General features: G+C 40.0%; 2 protein-coding genes across 5 annotated transcripts in view; both read right to left on the reverse strand.

Annotated features, from left to right (window-relative positions):
* Positions 1-8,299, reverse strand: part of LOC110068844 (uncharacterized) — a 28,711-nt gene extending 20,412 nt beyond the window's left edge. The window contains exons 1-2 of one of the 4 annotated variants that reach the window (XM_089295444.1): positions 1,926-2,118; positions 1,447-1,591 (exon numbers count right to left, since the gene is read on the reverse strand). Coding sequence is in view for 1 of the 4 variants with exons in the window: in XM_089295440.1 (XP_089151566.1) it covers positions 8,052-8,082 (31 nt within the window). In the remaining 3 variants the exon portion in view is untranslated. Of the gene's footprint in view, positions 1-1,446; positions 1,592-1,925; positions 2,119-6,765; positions 7,094-8,051 lie in introns of those variants that run through there. The other 3 variants (XM_089295440.1, XM_089295442.1, XM_089295443.1) reach the window with 3 other exon arrangements.
* Positions 8,300-13,255: 4,956 nt separating this feature from the next.
* On the reverse strand, positions 13,256-22,647 carry LOC110068858 (uncharacterized). Its single transcript, XM_089295205.1, has 9 exons — positions 21,749-22,647; positions 19,805-19,976; positions 19,165-19,423; positions 18,090-18,317; positions 17,191-17,445; positions 16,101-16,286; positions 15,352-15,474; positions 14,536-14,667; positions 13,256-13,948 (listed from the first exon to the last, which is right to left on the reverse strand). Exons 1-9 carry the CDS (start codon positions 22,563-22,565, stop codon positions 13,757-13,759), a joined length of 2,364 nt encoding a protein of 787 aa, XP_089151331.1. The 5' UTR covers positions 22,566-22,647; the 3' UTR covers positions 13,256-13,756.
* Positions 22,648-22,714: the final 67 nt, after the last annotated feature.

Consider the following 22,714-nt stretch of genomic DNA (forward strand, 5'->3'; position numbering starts at 1 on the left):
CGAGACAAACATTACAGCCATAATAACATTTATTTTTGAAAGATAGAATATCAAATTCGCTGAACGATTTATCCTTCAATTGCCTCACTATTGAGGCATCGTGGCAAATACGTTTGCATGAAACGAAACCACTGTCCACATTTAGCTGCCGTAATGGTACCAATACATATTTCGTTGTAGAGCTTGCTGCAACAGCTGCGTGCGATAATTTCACAGAGCAGTTCCCTGGCGTCTTGCTTCGTCTCTTTTGACATCTTCAAAGGCCCTGACTATCCTTTCGCGGTGTTCAAATGGGATTCTACAGTATTTCTACGTGGCATTTCTGGAGAAATCTAACTGTCACTATGACACACGTATACTGTACATGTAGTGCGCCCTCTGAGTTGTACGCAAAAAGTTTCATAAGTGGCCGAATTTACATATATCTCGAAGGGGAGGATTGTGACAATATGTTTTTAAAAAAAGTACATATGGTCCCTTGTTCTATAATCAAAATTTCGAGGAAAATTGGGCGAGATATCTCTGTTCAAAAGAACTGCGCGAATGAGCGATTGTTTTCTCTTAACGTTTGGTGAAAACACGGTAATGTTTGTCTTACCGCACTAAAGATTGTTATCTTCATGGATATGGTTGCATAATAATGCAATTGATTGTGAGTTCTCATGCAAATTGTGTTATTGAAAGTCTTTTGTTGAAAACTGAATGTCCTAAAGTGTAAATGATTGTCGTTTCGCGACAACGAATTTTTTTTCGACCAAAATGAAAATACATTTACAGTCAATGAATGTCAAATGAAGGTATTGTTTTTCTTTTGATGATTTTGAATGTTAATGCATATGTAAATGTTTTTCTTGAACGTTCCTTACGCGCAAATGAAGGTCATATTGGTGTTAATGAGAGTTTATTGACCATAAAGAAAGAAATTTGGACACAAATGAATGTTTATTTCCTGTAAATGAACAGCAAAAGGTGTAAAGCGTTGACTATTGACGACTATTCGTCACTATTCGCGACTGTTCGCACTATTCGTACTGTTCGCTATTCGCTATTTGCGACTATTCGCTATTCACTATTCGGGTTGTCCAGACACTTGCCGTCAACTGAAGTAGTGTAAAATAAGTGCGACCCCTAGTTTCAAAAACTTGCCAAATTTTTGCCGATTGCCAAAATTTCGCCAATCTTCAAAGAAGCCGAAGTGCTACCTCGGAGGGTCCCAAATTTTGGCAAAGTAAACAATTTTGTTTTTTAACCATTAAACTGTCATATTTTTTAAAACATGTCTGATAAAATTACGCGCTGAATTACGGCGAGAAAAGAACTTTGGTCGGCTAGTCCAGTTTGGCGCATGCGATGGCTGGACAAAATAATTCTTAACCCGGTCCATCTGACGCTTTTTACAGTTATTTCAATGGAAACGAGAAATATTCAAATTCTTATGACTCGTACCTGTCGTACCTTGGATCTGGTTACTAGCAGCAACTTGAAGAGATGGCGAAACAATCTTCTTCGTTCTCCAGTGGCGCAAGCAACAACACAAACGCAAGCCGAGCAAAAACTGCTCGTCCAATTATGGGCCGAAAACCACGAGTTGCTGGAGAGCGGAGAGTCAAGAACATGCAGCGTAGAGAAAAGTTTTAGTTTCAAACTCTCGCATGAAACCTAATGAAATACTAAAATATGAGAAATACTCCCAATATAGATCTTGCGACGTATATTTCAGCCAGTAACGTTTTGGTTCAAACAAGTTGGTCTGATGCGACCACTGCCAAAATTTCGAACTTCCCAAATTTTTGCCAAGTTTTTTCCTCGCCAAAATCGGAAATATCTGAATTTGTTCTAGTGGGACAAGGCCCTAATGTTAATCTGAGGTGTTTCAAATTTTCTTTGCTACTCGACTTACTTAGTATATTTTGGGGTCTTATTACCTCAATCGTCACGGTCCACGTTCTCAGGCGAAGTTCAAGTGCTCCAACTAAGCGAAAACGATGTTCCAAAACTATCTTGGATGTCTCAAAATTCTGTTAACCAACTACGTTCGCCTCGCAGTAATTGCCCAAGCTTAGTACGTGAGCGTAAAAATGAGCTCAATAACACATTACGAAATAGCGAAAATAGTCGTAATATAAAACTAGTGACTCACGTGCATGAGCTCCAACCCCCCCCCCCCCCGGGTGGGGAAAGGTACTCCCTTATGTGGGTAGTATAGTGCGGACCCAAAAGGTATGGTTTTTCAGCCGTTTTGGTCATAAATAGAGTATCGATTTTGGCCATATTGGTTTTAATAGGATATGATTTTTGTACTTTAGTCTTGAACTGGGTATGTTGCTAAGAAGAAGCTCCTTTACATCAATATCGAGAAGGCCATAAACAAAAGCCCTTCAAAAATTATGTTTAGGGCAACTGTGTCAGCCGCAACGGTCATAAATAAGATATCCCAATTTTGGTCCGGTCTTAAATAGGGTAAGGAAAATCGCAGATTTTGGTCATAAATAGGGTGAGGGTTTTGGGAAGCGGGTCACACACCCCCACCAAATTTTTCTTGGAGTACCACCGGAGCTCCGGCGGACGAAACTGAAAATCTGAATATATTTGCTGCTTTAATTTACAGCTGAACTTGTAGCTACCACTTTGATACGGCCCGTAAGGTTCAAAGATCAGTTAAGGAGACTGGCAATTTTCAATGACTGAGAAGAGGCCTTCCAAGGGGTTTGAACGACAAGCGACATTGCGTCAAAATGTGGCGACAATTTGTTACCAAAGTACCGACAGCCGACAGAAGTTGACATGAAAGGGGCGACAATTTGCGAAAACGACAATCCATTTTTCATTTCGACAAAGCGACAACTGCACTTTTTTTTCTTCGACGGCGACATGACTGTCATGACTTGACAAGGTCAGCGTGACTCTTTTGGAGCTCTATTGTTTGCGTTTATGGTAGATCAGCTGTACAAATATTAACAAAAACAAACCATCATTCAACACTCTTTACAAAGAGTTAAGAATTACGAGTTGTATGTTAACTAGTCAGTCTCTTATTACATCCCGTAAAACAAAGAACTCAAAGAGAAAGGAACAAAGGTCGTCAACGTCACCCGTTGCGCTTGTTACGATCCCGAGTCACGCGCCAGAGATTGTCGTCATTATCGAGTTCGCCAGGTCTTTTTATTGACCTTTATTAGGGTATTCAGGTTATTTTAGGTGATCTAAGGTCGGGTGAGAGTCGGCCAATTGTTTGCCATGGGCAAACATAAGAAAGCCAAGAAAAAGACCAACAAGAAGAGTAGAAAGAAGGAAAGGGTGGAAAAGAGTTACAGAAAGAAAGACAGGAAAGGTGAGTTGGCGCTTTTCATAGTTAATCGGTTTTCACGGCCTTAGATATTTAGCTTTGTTGACCATTGTTTGGCAATCCTTTTTTATAATATGGATGATCGTATCGGATAGATAAAGCACTAAGTCATTAAGTTTATAAGGCAATCAGCGAACATGAGCGAGCTAGAATCTTGCACTGCACTCTGTGTACACGTGGACAGATGATACTGATTTTGGAGCGTCTTTTTGCTTCTCGATATTCTTTATTTATTTCTCAGCACACTGATCTCTCAGCCTTAACTTGGTGCAGTGTTTGGCAGTTTATTTTTCCAATCATAGACCATTATACTATTGACGATTCATCATAAAATTATGAAGCATCTACGGCGAACAGCGAGTTCGGATCAGCTCGCAGCCTGCGGTCTGTGTGAGTGTACACCGACTGTGCACAGAAGATAAAGTTTATTTTTCGCCTTTTGACGAATACGTTTACACAGAATGCTATATTAATGATTACCATTGCTGTCATTGATAATAAATTATGGAGACAAAATTGAAATACTTGCAAGCCCTCATACTTATCCAGTCTATCCTGGACGTTCAGACTCATTCATGTTCATTTGGATGGTCATGAGCAGTGTACAAGCGTGCAAACAGCTTGTGGTAAAGACGGGAATGACATGTTCCACCGTAATGGTCCGTAATGCTCACAGCAAGATGACAAGGTCATGGTGACCGGGATAGCAAAATCAAATGAAGATAAAAAAATAATCGACCTTTTTTAAACGTTAGGCGTCAAAATGGTTAATGTTATGACTTCTAGCCATGAAATCAAAATCTCTTGTGTCTCTTGCTTTCTGTTATGTTTTTTTTTTTTTTTTTGCTACTTAGTTCTAAACGCCTATACTCAATTCTGTTAAGGCGCAAATTTCGGAGCAATCATTAAATGTTACTAACACTAACAATATTAAATTGTGAAAATTTCGTCCTTATTTCATATTTCAGCATCTTAGAATTTAAGACCAATATTCGCTTTTGCCTGAAAGTGACGTACGCTCTTCTTATCATAATTTCGGCATATCAGACTACAATAAAACCGTCAAACAGCCGGTAACCTATAAAATCATGTGAAAGGGCAAACAATTTGTCCTAGCTGTCTACTCTCTTTTTCTCATGTATTCGTGCTTTGTTGTCCACCAGAAAAGCCCCTTTTAGTGTCTAGTTCGGAGAGTAAAAATGCCGAAAGGCGGATTATGGATAAGAGAAAACGCGCTCACTCCCCATCTGAATATTCTGACTCTTACTCTGAGCCTGAGCGACCTAAGCCTGCCAAGACCCCCAAGAAGGTGCAAAAGCCAGTTTCAGGTTTTCTTAGTGTTAGTGCTGTCCAGAAGTTCACAATTACCAGAAGTCTACACCTGACCTTATCTAGCACTGGGGCGCATGCGTGTGTGTTTTATTTTATAATCATCCGGCTTAAAATATATTTATTCATAAATGTGTCGGTCGCGGGGTACAGTTGAAGTCGTCATAGCATTTAGCCCTAAGCCCCATTACCATAGATGTAGACTTATGGAATATTGAACTTTTGTTGATGGTTATTATCAAAAATAGAGTTTTACAAAAATGTTAAACATTTTATTTAAAATTGGAGGTTATAGCGCCGAAATAACCCTGAATCGTCACATGTATACTCGCCAAAATTAGTACGTTAAGATTACGAGCGGCCTTATTTTAGAGAAACGTCAGAGACAAATTTTTGTAGCGACAACGACATATGAATTTGTACAGGGAAACGACAGCGACAATTTCCTCCGCTGGTTAGGCGACAAAGGTACACAGAAGGATGCGACAAGGCGACAAGACTACCCCCCTTGGAAGGCCTCTGAGAACGCACCGAGATTAATTCGTCTGTTATCTTTATTGTTTTTTGCCAGGTTGTTTGGGTTGAGTTTGACCTAAGACCTCGATATCGGCTCGTCTATACTGTTAGTTCAATCCGAATTTCGGCAATCAAACAATATCCAACCCAAACATTTATGTCAGAGTTCAATTGCGCTCAGTTTCTGAACCCAATCGAACACAGTGGAACTTCATCGAACGTTGTAAACTGACCGCTAGAAATAGACAAGCTTTTCTCTCCTAACATGCAAGGCCAACAAAGAATTAGTGAAACGAACAATTAAAATAATAATAAAACACGGAGGATTAGAGGCTGAGTGACAAGGGGACCTTGTTACTGGATTTAGCCCGGATTAAGCTTGCATTACGTAAGGGTAATATGTCATAACGAGGTACTATGTGTATGTTCTCACGCAGAAATGCATATATCTTATTGGATGTTTTGGTGTTTAGTATCGCTGTATATTTTTACGAGTTGCGCCGTATTTTGACGGGCACGTAGGGCTCGTCAAAATACAAACAACGAGTAAAAATATACAGCGATACTACACACCAAAACATCTAATGAGAGATTTATTATCCAACTGCTGTAATCAATAAATTTATCAATGAAAAGAGGGAGAGTGTGACAGTTTTGCGTCCGCGTACCGACCCGTACGGCAAACAGGTTTTCTACTGTACAAATAACTGTACAATATCGCTGTACATTTGGACTGTTATTTGGACGGTATCCGCTGTAGTTGGACAATAACTTGCAATAGTTCGTAAGACACGTAGAAAAAGGAAACCTTCAGCAAAACACGCACTTTTTCGCACATAGGATAACCCCTATTTTTAATCAAATGTATTCCAACTTCGACCACCGACCATCATTTGTAAGAGTTCGATTGCCTAACCCAATCGAACCTAATAGTCCGATTAAATTCGACTAAGTTCGATTAAGCTCGATCAATAGTCTGAATTTCAGCCGTCTCTTCTCCCTTACCCACGAGTGGGTACGCGTACTAGTTCGATAATTGGTTCGAGTGGCTACGTCGGGAATTAAAAACTAACACAGCTACAGCTGGTCAAAACTGAAATGGTCAAATAAGTAATGACGCATTTTATCATAGCTAAGATATGGATCTACTAGCCTCACTGATTGTTGACAAATGGTCTAAATAGTTTAACTGATATAAGTCGATATAAGTGATATAAGTACTCTCATCCGGATTGTAAGGTGCACAGTTTAGCACTAATAAGCTCCGATCGATCTTAGGTTTACAACACTACCAGTATACAGGCGCGGAGCCTTCTATATTGCGTTGGTCTCAGTCAGTCAGCTTTTTTTCAGCTTTCAAGAGTTGTCCCGGCCCGTCACTGTGTTGTGTTGTTGGACAAGACAGTGTGTTCTACATGATCTTTCTACGATTATTAACATCGGCCATCCCGGAAACTTGATACATTTTTTCAATCAGTTCAACCAACGCGTTTATCTAAGATGGTTAATTTGAGATAGGGGCATTTATACTGATACATTAAAAAACATTGGGATAAAGGACAAAACTGACTTACAAGGCTGGCGGTTTTCCAGAATGCACGGGTGAAGAATTAGCTCAGTTTTCAAAACTTGAGACTACCTCAGCAAGTGTGATCAGTGCTTTGTAGCAAGGTGAAGTTCGTCACGAAAGATTGTGTGACGAGGAATAATTGGATCAAATTACTGTACAAGACAAAAAAAGTCTTAGTTGACCACCTCCCCCTTTTCCAGTGGGGCTTTCCAGGGCCAATGTAGCCTGCAGTGCAGGCGTCTTATTGGGGCGAGTTAGCGTTACAATCTTGCGACCGCCTTTTTAGACCGCCATGTTAGACCACCATGTTAGACGGTGGGGGATGGGGGAGGGGAAAAACGAGAAGACGCCTGCCCGAAAAGGCCGTTAAAATGCGAAACACTTCCTGATTAGTTGCGCTTCACTGCATTTCCGGAAATGAGCGGGTAACCAATCAAAATGAGGTTTTCTCGACACCGGAAGTCTCACAAGGGTACACACCAAGAGAAGTTTGTGCCAAGCCGCAGGATGTCTTGCATTCTCACAGAGGTACGTGTTGCGCTAGCAACTTCAGACGTACAGAGTATTTTAGAAATACCGGCAACTGATGAGATCCACATGGAGGATCGAAACCATGGTCTTGCCTGAACTAAGCCTAACAATGGCATGTAAAACACGCAAAACAGTCAACAGGAGCTTGCGTGTAAACAGCTACATTTGAATCATGTGGTGCCAGAACAACCAAAGGAGAAATAAACCTATACATCCAGCAAGAGAAACATAAGCTCGATCAGATAGCTGTAAGAAACATAAGAATGTCTCTAGACAAACGTATAGCTTTCTCAAAGTAAAGCTACGGCGTCTCCGAAGGAAATCGTACGAGAACAAATATGATATCCGTGATAAGGATCTACCTACTGTGCTTGCAAACAGTTCTAATCACAGCCGGGCCCGGCGTCACAATATAGAATGCAAGTAAGCAACATGTTCACGGTAAATTTCATATTTTGTCCCTCAAAAGCAAATTCATAGAGACTTAAAAGCATACCTTGCAATAGAAATGAGCCTGAACAATGCATAAACACATGGCAAATTACAGCGGTGTCAAACTCAACGAGTCGACATGCAGATAACAGCGCAAACCATGCAGACCTATGACCTATAAATATTTGCCATAGCATGATCTAACGGCTCAACTCCGCTTAAAATTCCTCCTTATTACATAACATGAAGTGCCCTTCATGAAGCGACAAGCGACAAGAAAGGTCGAGTGACCGAACAGAGAACGGCAAATGTACAAATGTCACTAACCGTAGAAGTCGTGTAGGCTAGTCAACCCCATTTTACGTAAATATTAAGCTTTTCCCGAAGCCAGTGGGTAGCACTGCCAACAGATCTTTTCCGGATACCAGTGTGGAAATTGCGTCTTTTTGCTCCGTTCGTAATTCGCGAGACATTCCAAGTTCACATAAACGCTTGAGAGATTCCTCGAGAGCGGAATCGAAACTAACAACATCACTTTCGACAGAGTTCGCTATGTTTCTTACCCGCACGAACGAAACGAAACTGACTGACAGACAATTGACAGGTAGGGTCAAGCCGCACCAGTCAGAAACTCCGTTCGTGGGCGAACAGAGTTTCCTAAAAGAACAATGACCTCAGGCAGGCGAGATTTTCTTCGCTCCACTCCCTCCTCTATCCTTCCTCTTGCCTATCATTCACCCCATTGGTAAAACTTTCTTTCTCTCCCTAGTCTTCCACTGCATGAAAAATTCAAGATGGCGGCTAAACTTTTTACGATGTGAGCGCTCGCTCGAAAAAATCTCGCCTGCTCTACAGGCTAGGGCCAATGGAAATAAATGATGAAACAAATACAATGTAAATAAACATAATGCGGTAAAAAATTCAAACTGGCAGGAGGCGGTCAAGTTAGCTATGTTCAAGCGTGACCGAGGAGTTACCAAAAACAACACCAGCTGGTGGTCAGAGCCGTACTTGAATCCGCGACCTTCGGAATTCAAGTGCTGGCGCCCTAAGCTGCATCCTGTTCGACCTGTATCTTATACATGCATTCAGTCTGACACGGTACATTAAAATAATGGTGACATTGACGACAAGACTGAACTTCTTGGTTGAAGGTGCCCAGAACACTCAGCTGAAGAATTAGCCAAATTTTAGGACCAACTACGGCATTTAACAGTTTTGATAATAGCTTTCTCCCAAGGTGTAGCTCATCAGGAATTATTGCATAACGAACAGCCTCCAGCCCCCAGGGGTACTTCCTTCTATGGGTTATTATAGATATGTGTGGCCCCGCGGCGGGGGGGGGGGGGGTATTCCCAGAAAAATTAGGTGGGGGTGTGCGGCCCGCTTCCCAAAACCCTTAACCTATTCATGACCAAAATCTGCGATATTCCCTACCCTATTTATGACTTGACCAAAAATTCGAAACCCTATTTATGACCTGACCCTTAAATCAAAACCCTGTTTCAGACCTGCGTCAAAATTACACTGTTTTTTGCTACTAGTTTTTAGGTTGGGTTATAGAGTGCCATGGTGTGTCATGCTGAAATATTTTGCCATATTCTCTGCTATATTGCGCAACATTACACTGTTTTCAGGTAATAATTTTTAGGTTGGGTTATAGAGTGCCATGGTGTGTCATGCTGATATATTTTGCATATTCTCTGCTATATTGCGGAACTTTACACCGTTTTATTCCACTAGTTTTGAGGTTGGGTTATAGAGTGCCATAGTGTGTCATGTTAAAATATTTTGCCATATTCTCTGCTATATTGCGCAACATTACACTGTTTTTAGGTTATCGTTTTTAGGTTGGGTTTTAGAGTTCCATGGTGTGTCATGCTAAAATATTTTGCCATATTCTCTGCTATATTGTGCAACATTACACTGTTTTCAAATAATAGTTTTTAGGTTGGGTTATGGAGTGCCATGGTGTATCATGGTAAAATATTTTAGGATATTTTTTGTTATATTGCGTAACATTACACTGATTTTAGGTAATAGTTTTTAGGTTGGGTTATGGAGTGCCATGGTGTATCATGGTAAAATATTTTAGGCTATTTTTTGTTATATTGCGTAACATTACACTGATTTTAGGTAATAGTTTTTAGGTTGGGTTAAAGAGTGTCATGTTGAAATATTTTGCCATAATCTCTGCTACATTGCACAACTTTACACTTTTTTTTTGCCACTAATGTTTAGGTTGGGTTATAGAGTGCCATGGTGTGTGATGCTGAAATATTTTGCCATATCCCCTGCTATATTGCGCAATATTACACTGTTTTGTGCCACTAGTTTTTAAGGTGGTTTATAGAGTGCAATGGTGTTTCATGCTAAAATATCTTGCCGTATTCTCTGCTATATTGCGCAACATTGCACTGTTTTTAGTTTTTAGGTTGGGTTACAGAGTTCCATGGTGTGTCATGTTGAAATATTTTGCCATATTTTGTTCTATATTTCGCAACGTTAGGCTTTTTTGTGGTAACAGTCTTGAGGTTGGGTTATAGAGAACCATGATGTGTCATGCTGAAATATTTTGCTATATTTTCTGCCATATTGCGCAACATTACACTGTTTCTAGGTAACAGTTTTAAGGTTGGGTTATAGAGTGCCATGGTGTGTCATGGTGAAATATTTGCTATATTCTCTGCTATATTGCGCAACACTACACTGTTTTCAGGTAATAGTTTTAAGGTTGGGTTATAGAGTGCCATAGTGTGTCATGCTGAAATATTTTGCCATATTCTTTTCTATATTGCGCTACGTGAGGTTCTTTTGTGTTAATAGTTTTTAGGTTACATTATGGAGAGCCATGGTGTATTATGCTGAAATATTTTGCCATATTCTCTGCTCTATTGCGCAACGTTACTCTGTTTTGTTTAAATAGTTTTTAGGTTGGGTTATAGAGTGCCATGGCTTGTCATGCTGAAATATTTTGCCATATTCTCTTCTATATTGCACTATGTTAGGCTCTTTTTTGGTAATAGTTTTTAGGTTAAGTTATTGAGAGCCATGGTGTTATGCTGAAATATTTTGCCATATTCTCTGCTATATTGCGTAACGTTTACATTGTTTTGTATAAATAGTTTTTAGGTTGTGTTATAGAGTGCCATGGTGTGTCATGCTGTAATATTTTGCCATTTTCCCTGCTATATTGCGCAACATTACACCGTTTTCAAGTAATAGTTTTCAGGTTGGGTCATAGAGTACCATCGTGTGTCATGCTGAAATATTTTGCCATATTCTCTGCTATATTGAGCAATGTGAGACTGTTTATGGTTATAGTTTTGAGGTTCGGTTAAAGACTGCGATGTGGTGTCATTCTGAAATATTTTGCCATATGAAGGGTTGGGAAATCGCAGATTTTGCTCTTAAATATATAGGGTAACGATTTTGGGAGGCGGACCTTACACCCCCACCAAATGTTTCTGGAAGTACCCTCCGGGATGACGAACAACAAAAGAATTTTTGACTAATTAGTAAACTATTATTTATAAAGACAAAATACTGCACAAGACGAGTACAAGCGCATTGTATACAGTTAAACGTACACGGCTAACAGGGACAGGGGTGTCATCCCAACAAGAGATACGTTTCTTTTTCTCGTTTTCACCTTTGGCACGAAAAAAATATAGAAAATTGAAATTCAAAGTAGGTAGTTTGATTTGGGTATTTCATTTTTTAAAAATATTTAAAATAGCTATTTAGACATTGTAATCCCGTAAGAACACAAAGAAAAAGCGATCGAGGATCCCCGCTGATATGGATCAATAATTATAGGTCTTGGAAAATCAATCCATTTTACAGAAAGCCAAAACGGAGTTTTCAGAATTCGTGCAATGTATATGTGATTCTATCCCTGATTTATTCCTTCTTTTGTTATCATTTTTAAATAACAAAAGAAGAGATTAAATTAGAGATAATAAAAAAGTACATGCACAAAGCACTAATATTTGAAACTCCGATTTGGCTTATAAGAGTCATGGAAGATTTGAGAAGGGCATAAGTAACAGTTCCAAAGTCTACATTTATGACCTCAACTGCTACGACTACTTCAAATACTTCTGCAACCATTTTCGTATTCTCTTGCCATGTTCCGCTATGATGTGCTGTTTTCTTCTATGAGTTCCTATGTTGGGCTTTAATGCGCTGTTGTACCATGCTGAGATATCTTGCGGTATTCTGTGCTATGTTGCGCTATGTTGTGCTGTTTTCTCCTATGCGTTCTTATGTTGGGTTATAAAGTGCAATGTTGTGTCATACTAAGATATTTTTCTCAATTCTCTGCTGTGTTGCGGTACGTTGTCCTGTTTTCTACTATGTGTTCTTAGGTTGGATTATAAAGTGCTATGTTGTACCATGCTTTGATGTTTTCAGCTTTTCTCTGCTATGTTGCGGTACGTTGTCCTGTTTTCTACTATGTGTTGTTATGTTGGGCTATAAAGTGCTATGTTGTCTTATGCCGAGATATTTTCCGCTATTTTCTGCTATTTTGGGCTACGTTGTACTGTTTTTTCCTGTGTGTTCTTAGTTTGGGCTATAAAGTGCAATGTTGTACCATGCTGTGATATTTTCAGCTCTCTTCTTCTATGCTGCGCTACGTTTCCGCGATGGATTAGTGTGGACGGTAGGCCTTTATAGCTAACTGCAAAATTATAGCTGCATTTTCAAATTCCTCTACCTTAGTGTGGACGGGGCCTTAGGCAATGAAACTTTGAAACTTTCAATAATTATTTTCGTCTAAACCGCAGCCCCCTCGCCCCCCCTTCCAAACAAACCCTTTACTAGAAAGTGCTCGCGAGGAATGTGAAGGCAAAGGCATAGGAAAAAAACACACTTTTCTTTAAACTTAAATATTTACCATGTAGCCCGCCAGGATCAAGAAACAAAGAAATAGTTTAAAGCGTCCTTGGCAAGGCGCCGTTTAATGAATGCGACTAAAGCAAATTGCGCGACTTAATTTAGCATTCAGGTCCCATCGCTCAGTAATAGGGGACCTCAGCCAGGTAACTCGCGCTCTCAGAGAAAGAAATGGAGGGGTTGTATTGGTTTCACTGGGCACGCTGTCTCGTTATTCTTAGTGAACATCCGCGGTTCTCTTTTTTGTAATTTTACAGACTCTTTCGACCACCTTGTCTGTCAGGATGTTAATTACTGCTGCCGCGGAATTTTACATCACTAAAGGCACAGCTATTAAAATTATTACCTTTGATGTTTGGAAAGTAGATTAAGTTAGAACTTAAAATTATTCAACAAATGATCCTGACTTCGAAGTGTGCGATTACACACTGAATACTGGGATCTAAGTATTCTGCCTACTCTAGTTTCTAGGTTTCCGGAAGCATTCATCGCAACAGAAGAGACTAAGAATTTACCAGCTTTTATAGATCATAAAAGACGTTTAAATTTCAGATAAGATCCTGTTATACCTAGGATTCTGTGCCGGAGGATGAAACGCTACCCAAATTACAATTCATATCACAGGCTACGAGTAAACAGCAAAAAAATGTCTTTTACTAGAAGCAAACAGCAAGTCATTTAAATACTTACAACCTGACAGGGAAGCTTCTGATTGAGTGTCGTGAAAAAACAACAACAAAGCAATCACTCTGGCTAATCACAAGTTATACACGGACAATATAGTGAACCAATCAAAATGCAAAGCAAAAAGCGCGGGGAAAGGTGTTCGGGCGAGTCATGATCGCTGTTCGTTTTACTTCTGATTGGATGATAAAGTTGGAAGAATTTTCAAAGCCAGTCGCTTAGCATGCTAATGCAAAACTAAAAAAAAAATGCAAATTTCTTTCGACACACAAGTGAAAAACATTTTCTAGAGACGTGTGCACGACAGATTATGCGTTCGAAACGTTATGCGTGCGTAGAGTGAACGTTATATGTGAGTAGCGTTATACGTATGGCTTCAAGAGTTAGTTTTGATTCATGGTCTTTTGTGTTCGATCTTCTTTATCTAAGGAAGTGAATTTGATCTTGTCCTAGGCATAATGTCTGTTAGCCTCAAAGTACTGCTGTTTTCCAGACTTCTTATCATCACTTTTGACCGGCGCTCTCTTGGGTGGATTCAGGATAAACGAACAGCCTTCTTTATCGGGGTTTTTGACACATTCAACATAATTCTCAATGTGTTCTTGTAGGAATGCAAGAGGAGAAGATCCCTGGGATAAAACCTGCGGAGTTGGAGGGAAAAAATAAGCTTCCGCAAGTGGTCATAAGAGAAGAGTTCTTTCTTGGTTCTCTCTGTATGTGAGTCTGTAACAATAAGTACTGAGTTAAGTATATGGTTATCCCCCGGGGGGAGAGCACTCCAATATATAAGCTATATCGGTAAGGGCCGCTGTGATGGTATGATTTTCAGGCAGTTTAGTTTGGGATAGGGTATAGAAATTAGACAGTTTTGGTCTAGAATGGGTATAATTTACCGGGGAAGTGGCCAGTGTATAAATAATCTAGTATAGAGCAGGGTTGTTTGCCCGGGTTTCTATACTAGAAATAGAAACTCGGAAGTGACTTTGTAAGATATTGGTTTAGTTAGCGTATGTTGGACTACGATAGTGATAACGTGGCATAGCCAGTCTGGGATGGGGTAGGGGTTTTTGGTGCCTAGTCTAGAACAGGGTTGCAAAATCAAGCTTAGGGTTGGGGTCTAGTATGGGGTAAGGGTTGCAGTGTCTCAGGGGTACACCCCTACCCAAAGATTTTATTTACAGCTGACTACTCACCCCGAGATTGTAAATGACTAGTGGACGTAATTTACCTGATAATGAAAGTCTTTGAGGTTGAAGTTTTTACCCAAGCTTGAAGTGGTGTGATTTCTGGCTTTTAAAATTGCTATCCTACCAACCATGTATGCCGTGGATTGACCTGGCCAGCTCTGGTAACGGGATACCTGTCACAACAGAGATGAACAACATTAAAAGTGATGATCGTGACGTATTTTAAAAGTGCTGTTTTATAAGTGCTTTGCATGAAGAGGGAACAGTGGATAGGGCGGGGGGGGGGGGGGGGTGGTATTCCCTTATATGGGCTATATAGGTATCTGCGGCCCCAAAGGGTATGGTCTTACAGCTGTTTTGTCCAGAAATAGGCTATCGATTTGGCCAGTTCAGTGTCAAATAGGGTATGGTTTTGCACTCTAGTCTTGAATTGCGTATGTTTCATTGGAGTAAGCTACTTTTTCATCGACAATAAAGTTGACATTTATTTGTGATAATACATTGTTCGTGGCTAGGGTTTTTTTTTCAACATTGTCGATAAGACCATCAATAAAAGCCCTTTGCAATTCCTTTAACATCGGTCTGAACTAGAGAACTAATTAAGGCAGGGTATTGTTTTAAGGGTCAGGTCTTAACTAAGGTATCGAATTTTTGGTCATTTTATAAGTAGGGTAAGGAAAATCGCAGATTTTGGTCTTAAATAGGCTAAGGTTTTTGAGACGCGGGCCTCATACGCCACCCAATTTTTATGGGAGGCCTGTCATTGAATGTATTTAGGTAGATCGTTATTTTTCAGTTGGGATACGAATACAATGTATTTCTCAGCGTCTTTCTCACTACATAACAGAACTTCGTACCTCTTTCCGAGTGAAGTCAGAGTCATCCCATGCATTGTCAACAAACATTTTGATGGCCTCATCTCTTTTCATTCCAGTGTAGTGAAGCCCTGTGTCTACAATCATCCTTACTGCGCGCCAGATCTGTAGAGAACAAAAAGCAAAATCTCGAACAGATGTCTCTTCTCAAGTTTTAAGGGTTTTGAAACTTCACTTTTTCGGCCATTACCCTAACCTCCTTGGGCACGTTACGCAAATTGAGTGACAGGCCCAAAGAGCGTAGAAGACTCAATGACCAATTGGTTTGCCGTTGGACTTCATATACAGCGGTTTAGTTCGTTACCGCGCCGTTACAATCGACATCAAAGAATCTCCCTACCAAATGATACAGAACAGCAAAACGCGACAGCACATTTATGGCTGATATTTCTCGAGAAAGTTAAGGCTAGACTGCATTCTGGGGAATTATGGTGCGGGGTAATGGAGCTGTAGCATAGCTGTAGTCTAATTTTATAAAGTGCGGGTAACGTCGTTAATGCAGTCTTCATATTTTTTGCATCCGATCGTCTACTGATTGAGTGTGTTGCTGACATCTTAAGGATAAATGTCAGCCCAATATCGAGCCAACAGATGCATTCCGTCTCTTATACTAACTTGGGGGTCTAAATAGTGACGAGGATGGCAAGTCCAACCTAAGCACGCCAAGCATTTATATAAAATTGTTTTATACCAAAAATGTCACTGTAAAACCGATTTTTTAGTTCACTCACCTGCCACTTCAGCATGCCGTATTTCTTCATTGGTTTGCCGTCATAAACATCTGTATCATCTGATATTAAAGGATTCTCAGCGTAAAGACCCCAGCCTTCCAAAAAGGCTGTGTAGTATGTTTTGGAATCTAACCAGGCGATTAGGCCTCCACAAGTGTCCATAAAATGTTCCCTGGTTCCTTGGATCTGAATTGATGGAAAATTGTAGAAACTGAAACTATATGGCCGTATCATTGAGCATGACGTATGTGAAAGGAATATGTGGATATCAGTTAGCGACCCAAACCTCTTTAACAGAACTGTGGAGACCTCCCATCAGGATTGCAACCCGTCACCTTCCTATGGGTTACCTACATTGCACTTCTCCTTGCACTAGCTATTTCAAAACTGCAAAACGATATACTCTAGTTCTATAGAGTTCAAAAGAAAACCTAATAGCAGAACGATGGCAGGAGAGGCAGAAAAGAAGCAAACTGCAAATGATGCATGATTGGCGACTTTTAAGCATCGTCAAAAGACGGCCCGAGGTGGGGCGAACTCCCTTAGACATCCAGAGTACAAAAGGCTTAGGTATCAATTGTCAAATGTTGTTCTTAATGAAGCCTTAAAGACCCATTCAGTTTAACATCTAGGGACGAATGAAGGAAACGTCCTACCTTCAACCATCATAAACATGGGAGGGTCTGGGTGGCTTAGTTAAGGGAGCTCATTCACAATATGTTGAGCTATTTTAGCCAAATACAAAATTACCTTTAAATTAAAGGAAACCTAAAAATAATAGTCTACTAAGATAGAAAAACACTATAGAGATAATAATAACTCATCAAGAAACAAGGATGGTTAAGGATGGAGAAGATTAACACGGATTACAAACTATGGACTTGAAAAATTTAGGCCAGACTTTTCAAGATGGACAAAACCGTGACGTAACTCCTTTAACCCCAAGGGTCCCAAACGACAAGTCTAATGGATTGAAATTCTGCCAGTTCAGGGAAATTTGATTTCATGTATCGTCAACGTTCAAGACAACCATTGTATAAAACAATAACCTCTTACTGATTTCACTTCTACATGTGTATATTACTGATACCTGAATGTGGTGTCCCGGCCGCGACTCGTGGGAATTGATACTCCATTCAGAGAATTTAGGACCCAACCTGTTCAGGAAGAAGGGAATGTTGTAATGCGCCGGCTTTAAGCACATTGGGTCACTTCCGTCGTAGCTCTGAATACCGCTGGACGGGTTCAGGTCAGGTCGTAATTCAACTGGACAGTTGGGTGTGGAGTGTTTATCTCCCGCGAAGTAGAACATGTCAGTTATTTTGGGATACAACATGCTCATAACCTGAAAAAGTGCATAAAGCCATAGAGTGAGGTCGTTATGATGGGCAAATGATCTGCATGGACTTTATGACTGTTACACGGGAAAATCGAGGATCGAGGGTAAATAAAATACATTAAAATAATTAGAGAGGAAGCCACATCAGTCTTAGGTGGTTTTCATGCGGGTCCCATATCCTGGTCGAACTGGAATTTGGAGTTGAAACCGGAGAACCCGGAGAAAAACCCTCGAAGCAAGGCGAGAACCAACAAACGCCTCAACCCACATATGGCACTTGTTCGGAATCAAACCGGGCCACATTGGTGGGAGGGAAGCGCTCTCACCACTGCGCCATCCCTGGATCAATGTCATAAACAAAGCGAGTCATACATCGCCTGTTATTAAACCAAAATTACTTTTTTTTTGCTGATGTCATTTAGCAGCTTGGTGTACTTATCTTTCGAGCCAGTAAAGTGTATCAAGCAAGCACAATATATTTGGTTCAAAAACAGGTGAGGCAAGCCATTCACCCACGAAGCATATAAACACAAACTCACTCAGCCAATGAAATAAACATATTTCAAAGATATTTCAATCAATATACCAAGCAGAAACATCGCATATATTTATGTCAGTGAGGCAGTTTATATATTTGCTTCAGTTCTTACCATTCTGGCCTCTTTGAACCAACTTTGCAGGGCCTCCCATCTCTTTGGACAATGTTTCTTTGCCGCGTCAATACTGCTGCATAGGTCGTGTGCTTTTTTATCCGACTCGTTGGCAGGGAAGGCTTTATCATTGAAATAATTATCTGACGCGTTCAACTTCTCCTTAAATACCTTTATGGCTTCAGCTTCGTTTTCCAACCCAGTAGCGTTTTTAGCTGCTTTTATGGCCTATGAAAAACCAACAGAAATGATCAAATCGGTTTCAAATCAAATACAACATACGTTGTGTTGAGCTGCATTTGTGCAATTATTTCAAATCAAGAGTAAACGCGTTTTGAGAAGGAGGTTGAGTAAACCGTTATCAGCACATTCCAAGAACGCCTTTCAAATCTTTAGATCTCGCGGAAACGAAGTTAACAGCCCGGCTCTTTAGTGATACCGTCGACTCCCGATAATTCAAACCCTCGCTAACTCGGTCTGACTCGATTCGAACCAAAATCGATTTTTTTATTTTACCCTCGATAACTCGGGAATACTCCCACTAACTCGAAGCAATTTCCCTTCAGGTCATTTTCTATATAATTTCACCCTTGATAACTCCATGTCTGTCAATACGTGAAAACTCAAAACAATCAGTACTGTAATCCAAAACATTGAAGCTATTTCTCGAAAAATTAAATTGCATGGACTCTGTAGTAGTAGCCCTACGTTGTTCTCTTTGAAATCTGCAAAGTAAGCAGTACCTGACCTTCTCCTGCTGTTTTGCTTTGCTTTCTTTCCCTATCCATAACATTTATACGTTCTGATTTAAACAGTAATTCAGAAATGCCAGATTGTTTCATTTTCACTCGACTTCTCTATAATTAAATTTGATTAAACTATGTACTGTATAAACAGAAATGCAGTAATCACCGTTTTTTCCCCATATTTTCGGTTATCTGTTTTCAACTCCTTTTCCTGGAAGGTTCAACTTATCGGAAGTTGACTGTAGTCCAGTGTATGCCATGTCCTCTTTGCATTCATTAGAAGCAACTCTAAAGGTGCGACCTAGAAACAAAAGCAAAGTTGTGCTAACCTGTGGATAAAGCATTGCCAGCTGCTTCCAGCCCAACTCGTGTACATCCATTGGTGTCATCTCATTAGTCGTGAAATAAGGCAATATCATGGCGTATGTTTCTGTACCGTTCAGCTGGTGGCCGGTATATAACGTCGTGTTCGTTGACCAAGATGTGTTCTCTTTACCATCCACCCAAACATGAGCCAGTGGTAGAGAGGCCAAACCACTTGAAACATTACTTGGAACACAATAGCGGTAATGCTCGTGCTCTAGGTACCTAGCAACAAGTTATGGAAAAGGCTCAAAAGGGAACAGATGATCAAAAATGAACAATCTCTAATAATTTGTTACTCGTTAAGTTGTTAAACTCTGCATCAATCAGTTGGTTTTATTTTATGGCACGGCCGCTAAGAAACAAACATAGAGAGTCCTGAATGAGGGGGGGCGGGGCGGGCGCAGGTGTACCAATCCCATTTCCCAGCCCATTTTCCCAAATCCAACTTTCAGAACAACTCTCAGTGCTACATACAAACCTTTTTCTCTATGAAAAATAACGGCTTCTAAATACGACCCCCAAAAGACCCAAAAATTCATGAGGATTTGCCTATATACTTTATAACCTATACTTTTGCCAGATGTTTAAATGAATCTGATTTACCTTAACAGCTGGTTCATCGGCTTTCCCATGTAGTTCACCAGAAAGTCACTCAAAGATTCGTTTACGGTTGTACCATTATGATCCTTCTTCCACTGGTTCTTCATTTCGTCTGTTATGTCAGAATAGTACTCATCTTTGAGAGCATCTTTAACGTATTTCTCTCCCAAAACACCTGAAGATTAGCAATAAGGAATTGAAGTGTAGTGACGTGTGGTTTATAGCAAGGAAATGTTTTGAAGTGCAACTGATTTCAAAAATAAGCCAAAGGAAACTACAACGTTTCGAAGTCATCTTGCCTCTATTTAACAATCAGATTATGAGCTCTGGATTTCTATCGCGTGATAGACGACGAGGGCGCAGGATCGAGAAATGGTAATCTAATTGTTTCAGTATAAATCTATTAGTTATTCAAAACTTTTTCTAAATCCACTTCACAGACAGTTTCAGTGAAAACGCAAAGAAGGGGCCGCCAGTTTGTTATGTTATCAAGAGCACGCTGCCAGGCTACTCACAGGCTACTCGCTGCGCCCTCGTCAACTATCACGCATAGAAATCGAGAGTGATTAATCTAATTGTTTTAGTATAAATCTACTAGTCGTTCAAAACTTTATCTAAATCCTCTTCACGGACACTTCAAAAACGCCAAGAAGCGGCCGTCATTTCGTTAAGAAGCGCACACTGCTACGCTACTTACTATCTATCACAGCATAGATAGTGAGTAGCGTAGCCAATCAGAGAACGCCATTCGTGATAGGACGCTAGTAGATTTATACTTAAACTCAATAGAAATACGGTACATGTTTTCTATTTGTTAAGCACTTTCAGACAGTGAATTAACATCTCGACCATACTTTTCTGTACTAGGTAATGCAGTAAAGATAGTTTCCTTTCGGTGTGGTTTAAGTGTGGAAAAAATCTACCCAATGATAAAAAAAATAAATAGAGAGCAGTTTTCGCTGTACGTGTTCGTTCAAGCTAGGGAAGTCGTCCCCAGGTGGAGCGTAACAAATTTAAATGTGACTCAAACACTCGCTTTTGTCAACTTCTAATTTGTCACGTTGACAGCTCTCTTTACGTTGACCTTTCTCTTCATAATCATTTAAGTCAACAAGAACTTCGTTCCATATAGATGGGGCTTTTATGGATAGGTTATTGTCGTGAAACTATGTTTTTGTCAGTGGATAAACATGCGGCTGGCCTAAATAATGTTACTTCAAATTATCGCTCCATCTATTTCTTCTCGGCTTTGATGAGCGCAATACGTAAATTGACAGATTTGTCCTTGTGAGTGCTACATCTTCATTTGCTTGTCATTTTATTGGAATGTGAACGCAACAATGCTTGTGCTAATATCACGAGGCAACGAAACTATTATGAAAAGTAAACGATGAAATTTGTAAATGAAAATGTGTTGACGGTCATTCTGCAATCTCTGCTTCACAATGCCCTCGTGGAAACATTGCAGTACTCTTTAAACGCTTTTTATTCCTTTGGTGCCACTTTAATTTAAGAAAATAAGAAGTAGAAGAAAAAAAACAAAGGTTTGGGGTAAAATAAACAAAGTAACGAAGCTATTTTTGTTTTCACGATAGATTTTTTAAGCAGGTCGACAGATAGTGGATTTTTGCACGTTCATCTTACTGTTCTTTAGATCTCATAATCGTCCCCTTTCCATTTCAAAACGTTTAACATTTGGTTCCGATAAATATATTATAACACATCTGCAAGGCACATATGTGTATTTTTTTTTTGTTGACCTGGACATGTTTCTACATGTTAAGAAGTTTATTTGCCTAATCGTGTGTTACTTAGCAACTAAAATTGAAACGAACCACCAAAAGGGCGACAACCCAATCAAGCACTCTCCGCACTCTCAACTGACTCTGAAACACTTCTTAGAAATTAAAAAGAATTGTAATATTTACAATAAAAAATAACACAAACCGGTTTCGTTCTTTAAAGCGATATTCAGATATTTCCTCTTGAGCGCATCTCGTCCAGAGACACAAGCCTCTTGACTGTAAACCATTCCGTGAAGTTTTCCCATTTTCAAGTTTTTCATGTACCTCAGAATTCCCTCCTTGTGAACTTTCAACTTGTTCTCTATCCGTGTTAGGTCTTCCAAGTTTTTAGGTTTTAGACGTCCTAGCATCCCTTTCAGATGCTCCCCAACGTCACAGATAGGTTGTTTGCTGCAGTAAAAAGTCGGCCCCAGCATCCAATCTCCAGCGTAATAGTTCATATCGAAAGGCTGTCCAAAAACCGTCTTCAAGTAGTGTTTCAGCTGTGAAAGCGCTTTGCGTTCTCGTGGTTTCAGCTTGTCAGAGTTGACCTTAATTTTGTTCACATCCTTGAAGAGAGTTTTTGCCGCATCTGTGACGCCTTTGATGTAATCAGGCGTTGGATTGTAGGCGCTGTACTTCTCCGCGATGTCCTCACGAGTTGCATCAGGATCACCTGGCAACTGAAAGGGCAACTTCTCGTAGTAAGTCTTCTTCACTTGCGAAATTATGTCATCAAGACCAATCCGTTTTGCTTCCTTGGAATACTCACAGAAAGATGTTTCATCTGAATGTCCTGAATTATCGCCTTTTGATGTTTCATTTGAATGTCCTGAATCATCGCCTTCCTTTTTGATTGCAAGAACTATCAGCACAATTCCAACGATCAGAACGATAAAGGCAATTACAGCGAAAACTGTCAACCAAATCCTAGAGTTGGACTTCTTGCCTTTGAACGCGAGGGTTTCATCAACCATCATTTTATGTAGTTTATTTCCTCCCAGGTCAGATAAGATAAGTAATCCCTACTGAAATAACTTTGTTGATAGCTTGTTGTGTACACAAGTATAAACTATTTACATAGTTTCGTGGTCACTTTAACGTACCCAAAAGAGATTAATAAAGGGTA

The sequence above is a fragment of the Orbicella faveolata genome, unplaced genomic scaffold, assembly GCF_042242905.1.
Source record: "Orbicella faveolata isolate gen_17 unplaced genomic scaffold, um_ofav_v1 contig_26, whole genome shotgun sequence".
NCBI classification, from domain to species: Eukaryota; Metazoa; Cnidaria; class Anthozoa; order Scleractinia; family Merulinidae; genus Orbicella; species Orbicella faveolata.

Coding starts and splice junctions, on each gene's coding strand:
- LOC110068858 (XM_089295205.1), bottom strand. CDS start 22,565: ATGATGGTTGATGAAACCCTCGCGTTCAAAGGCAAGAAGTCCAACTCT. Junction 19,424..19,804: donor CCGATGAACCAGCTGTTAAG/GTAAATCAGATT, acceptor ACTTGTTGCTAG/GTACCTAGAGCACGAGCATT. Junction 18,318..19,164: donor TGGCAATGCTTTATCCACAG/GTTAGCACAACT, acceptor GGTTTTTCATAG/GCCATAAAAGCAGCTAAAAA.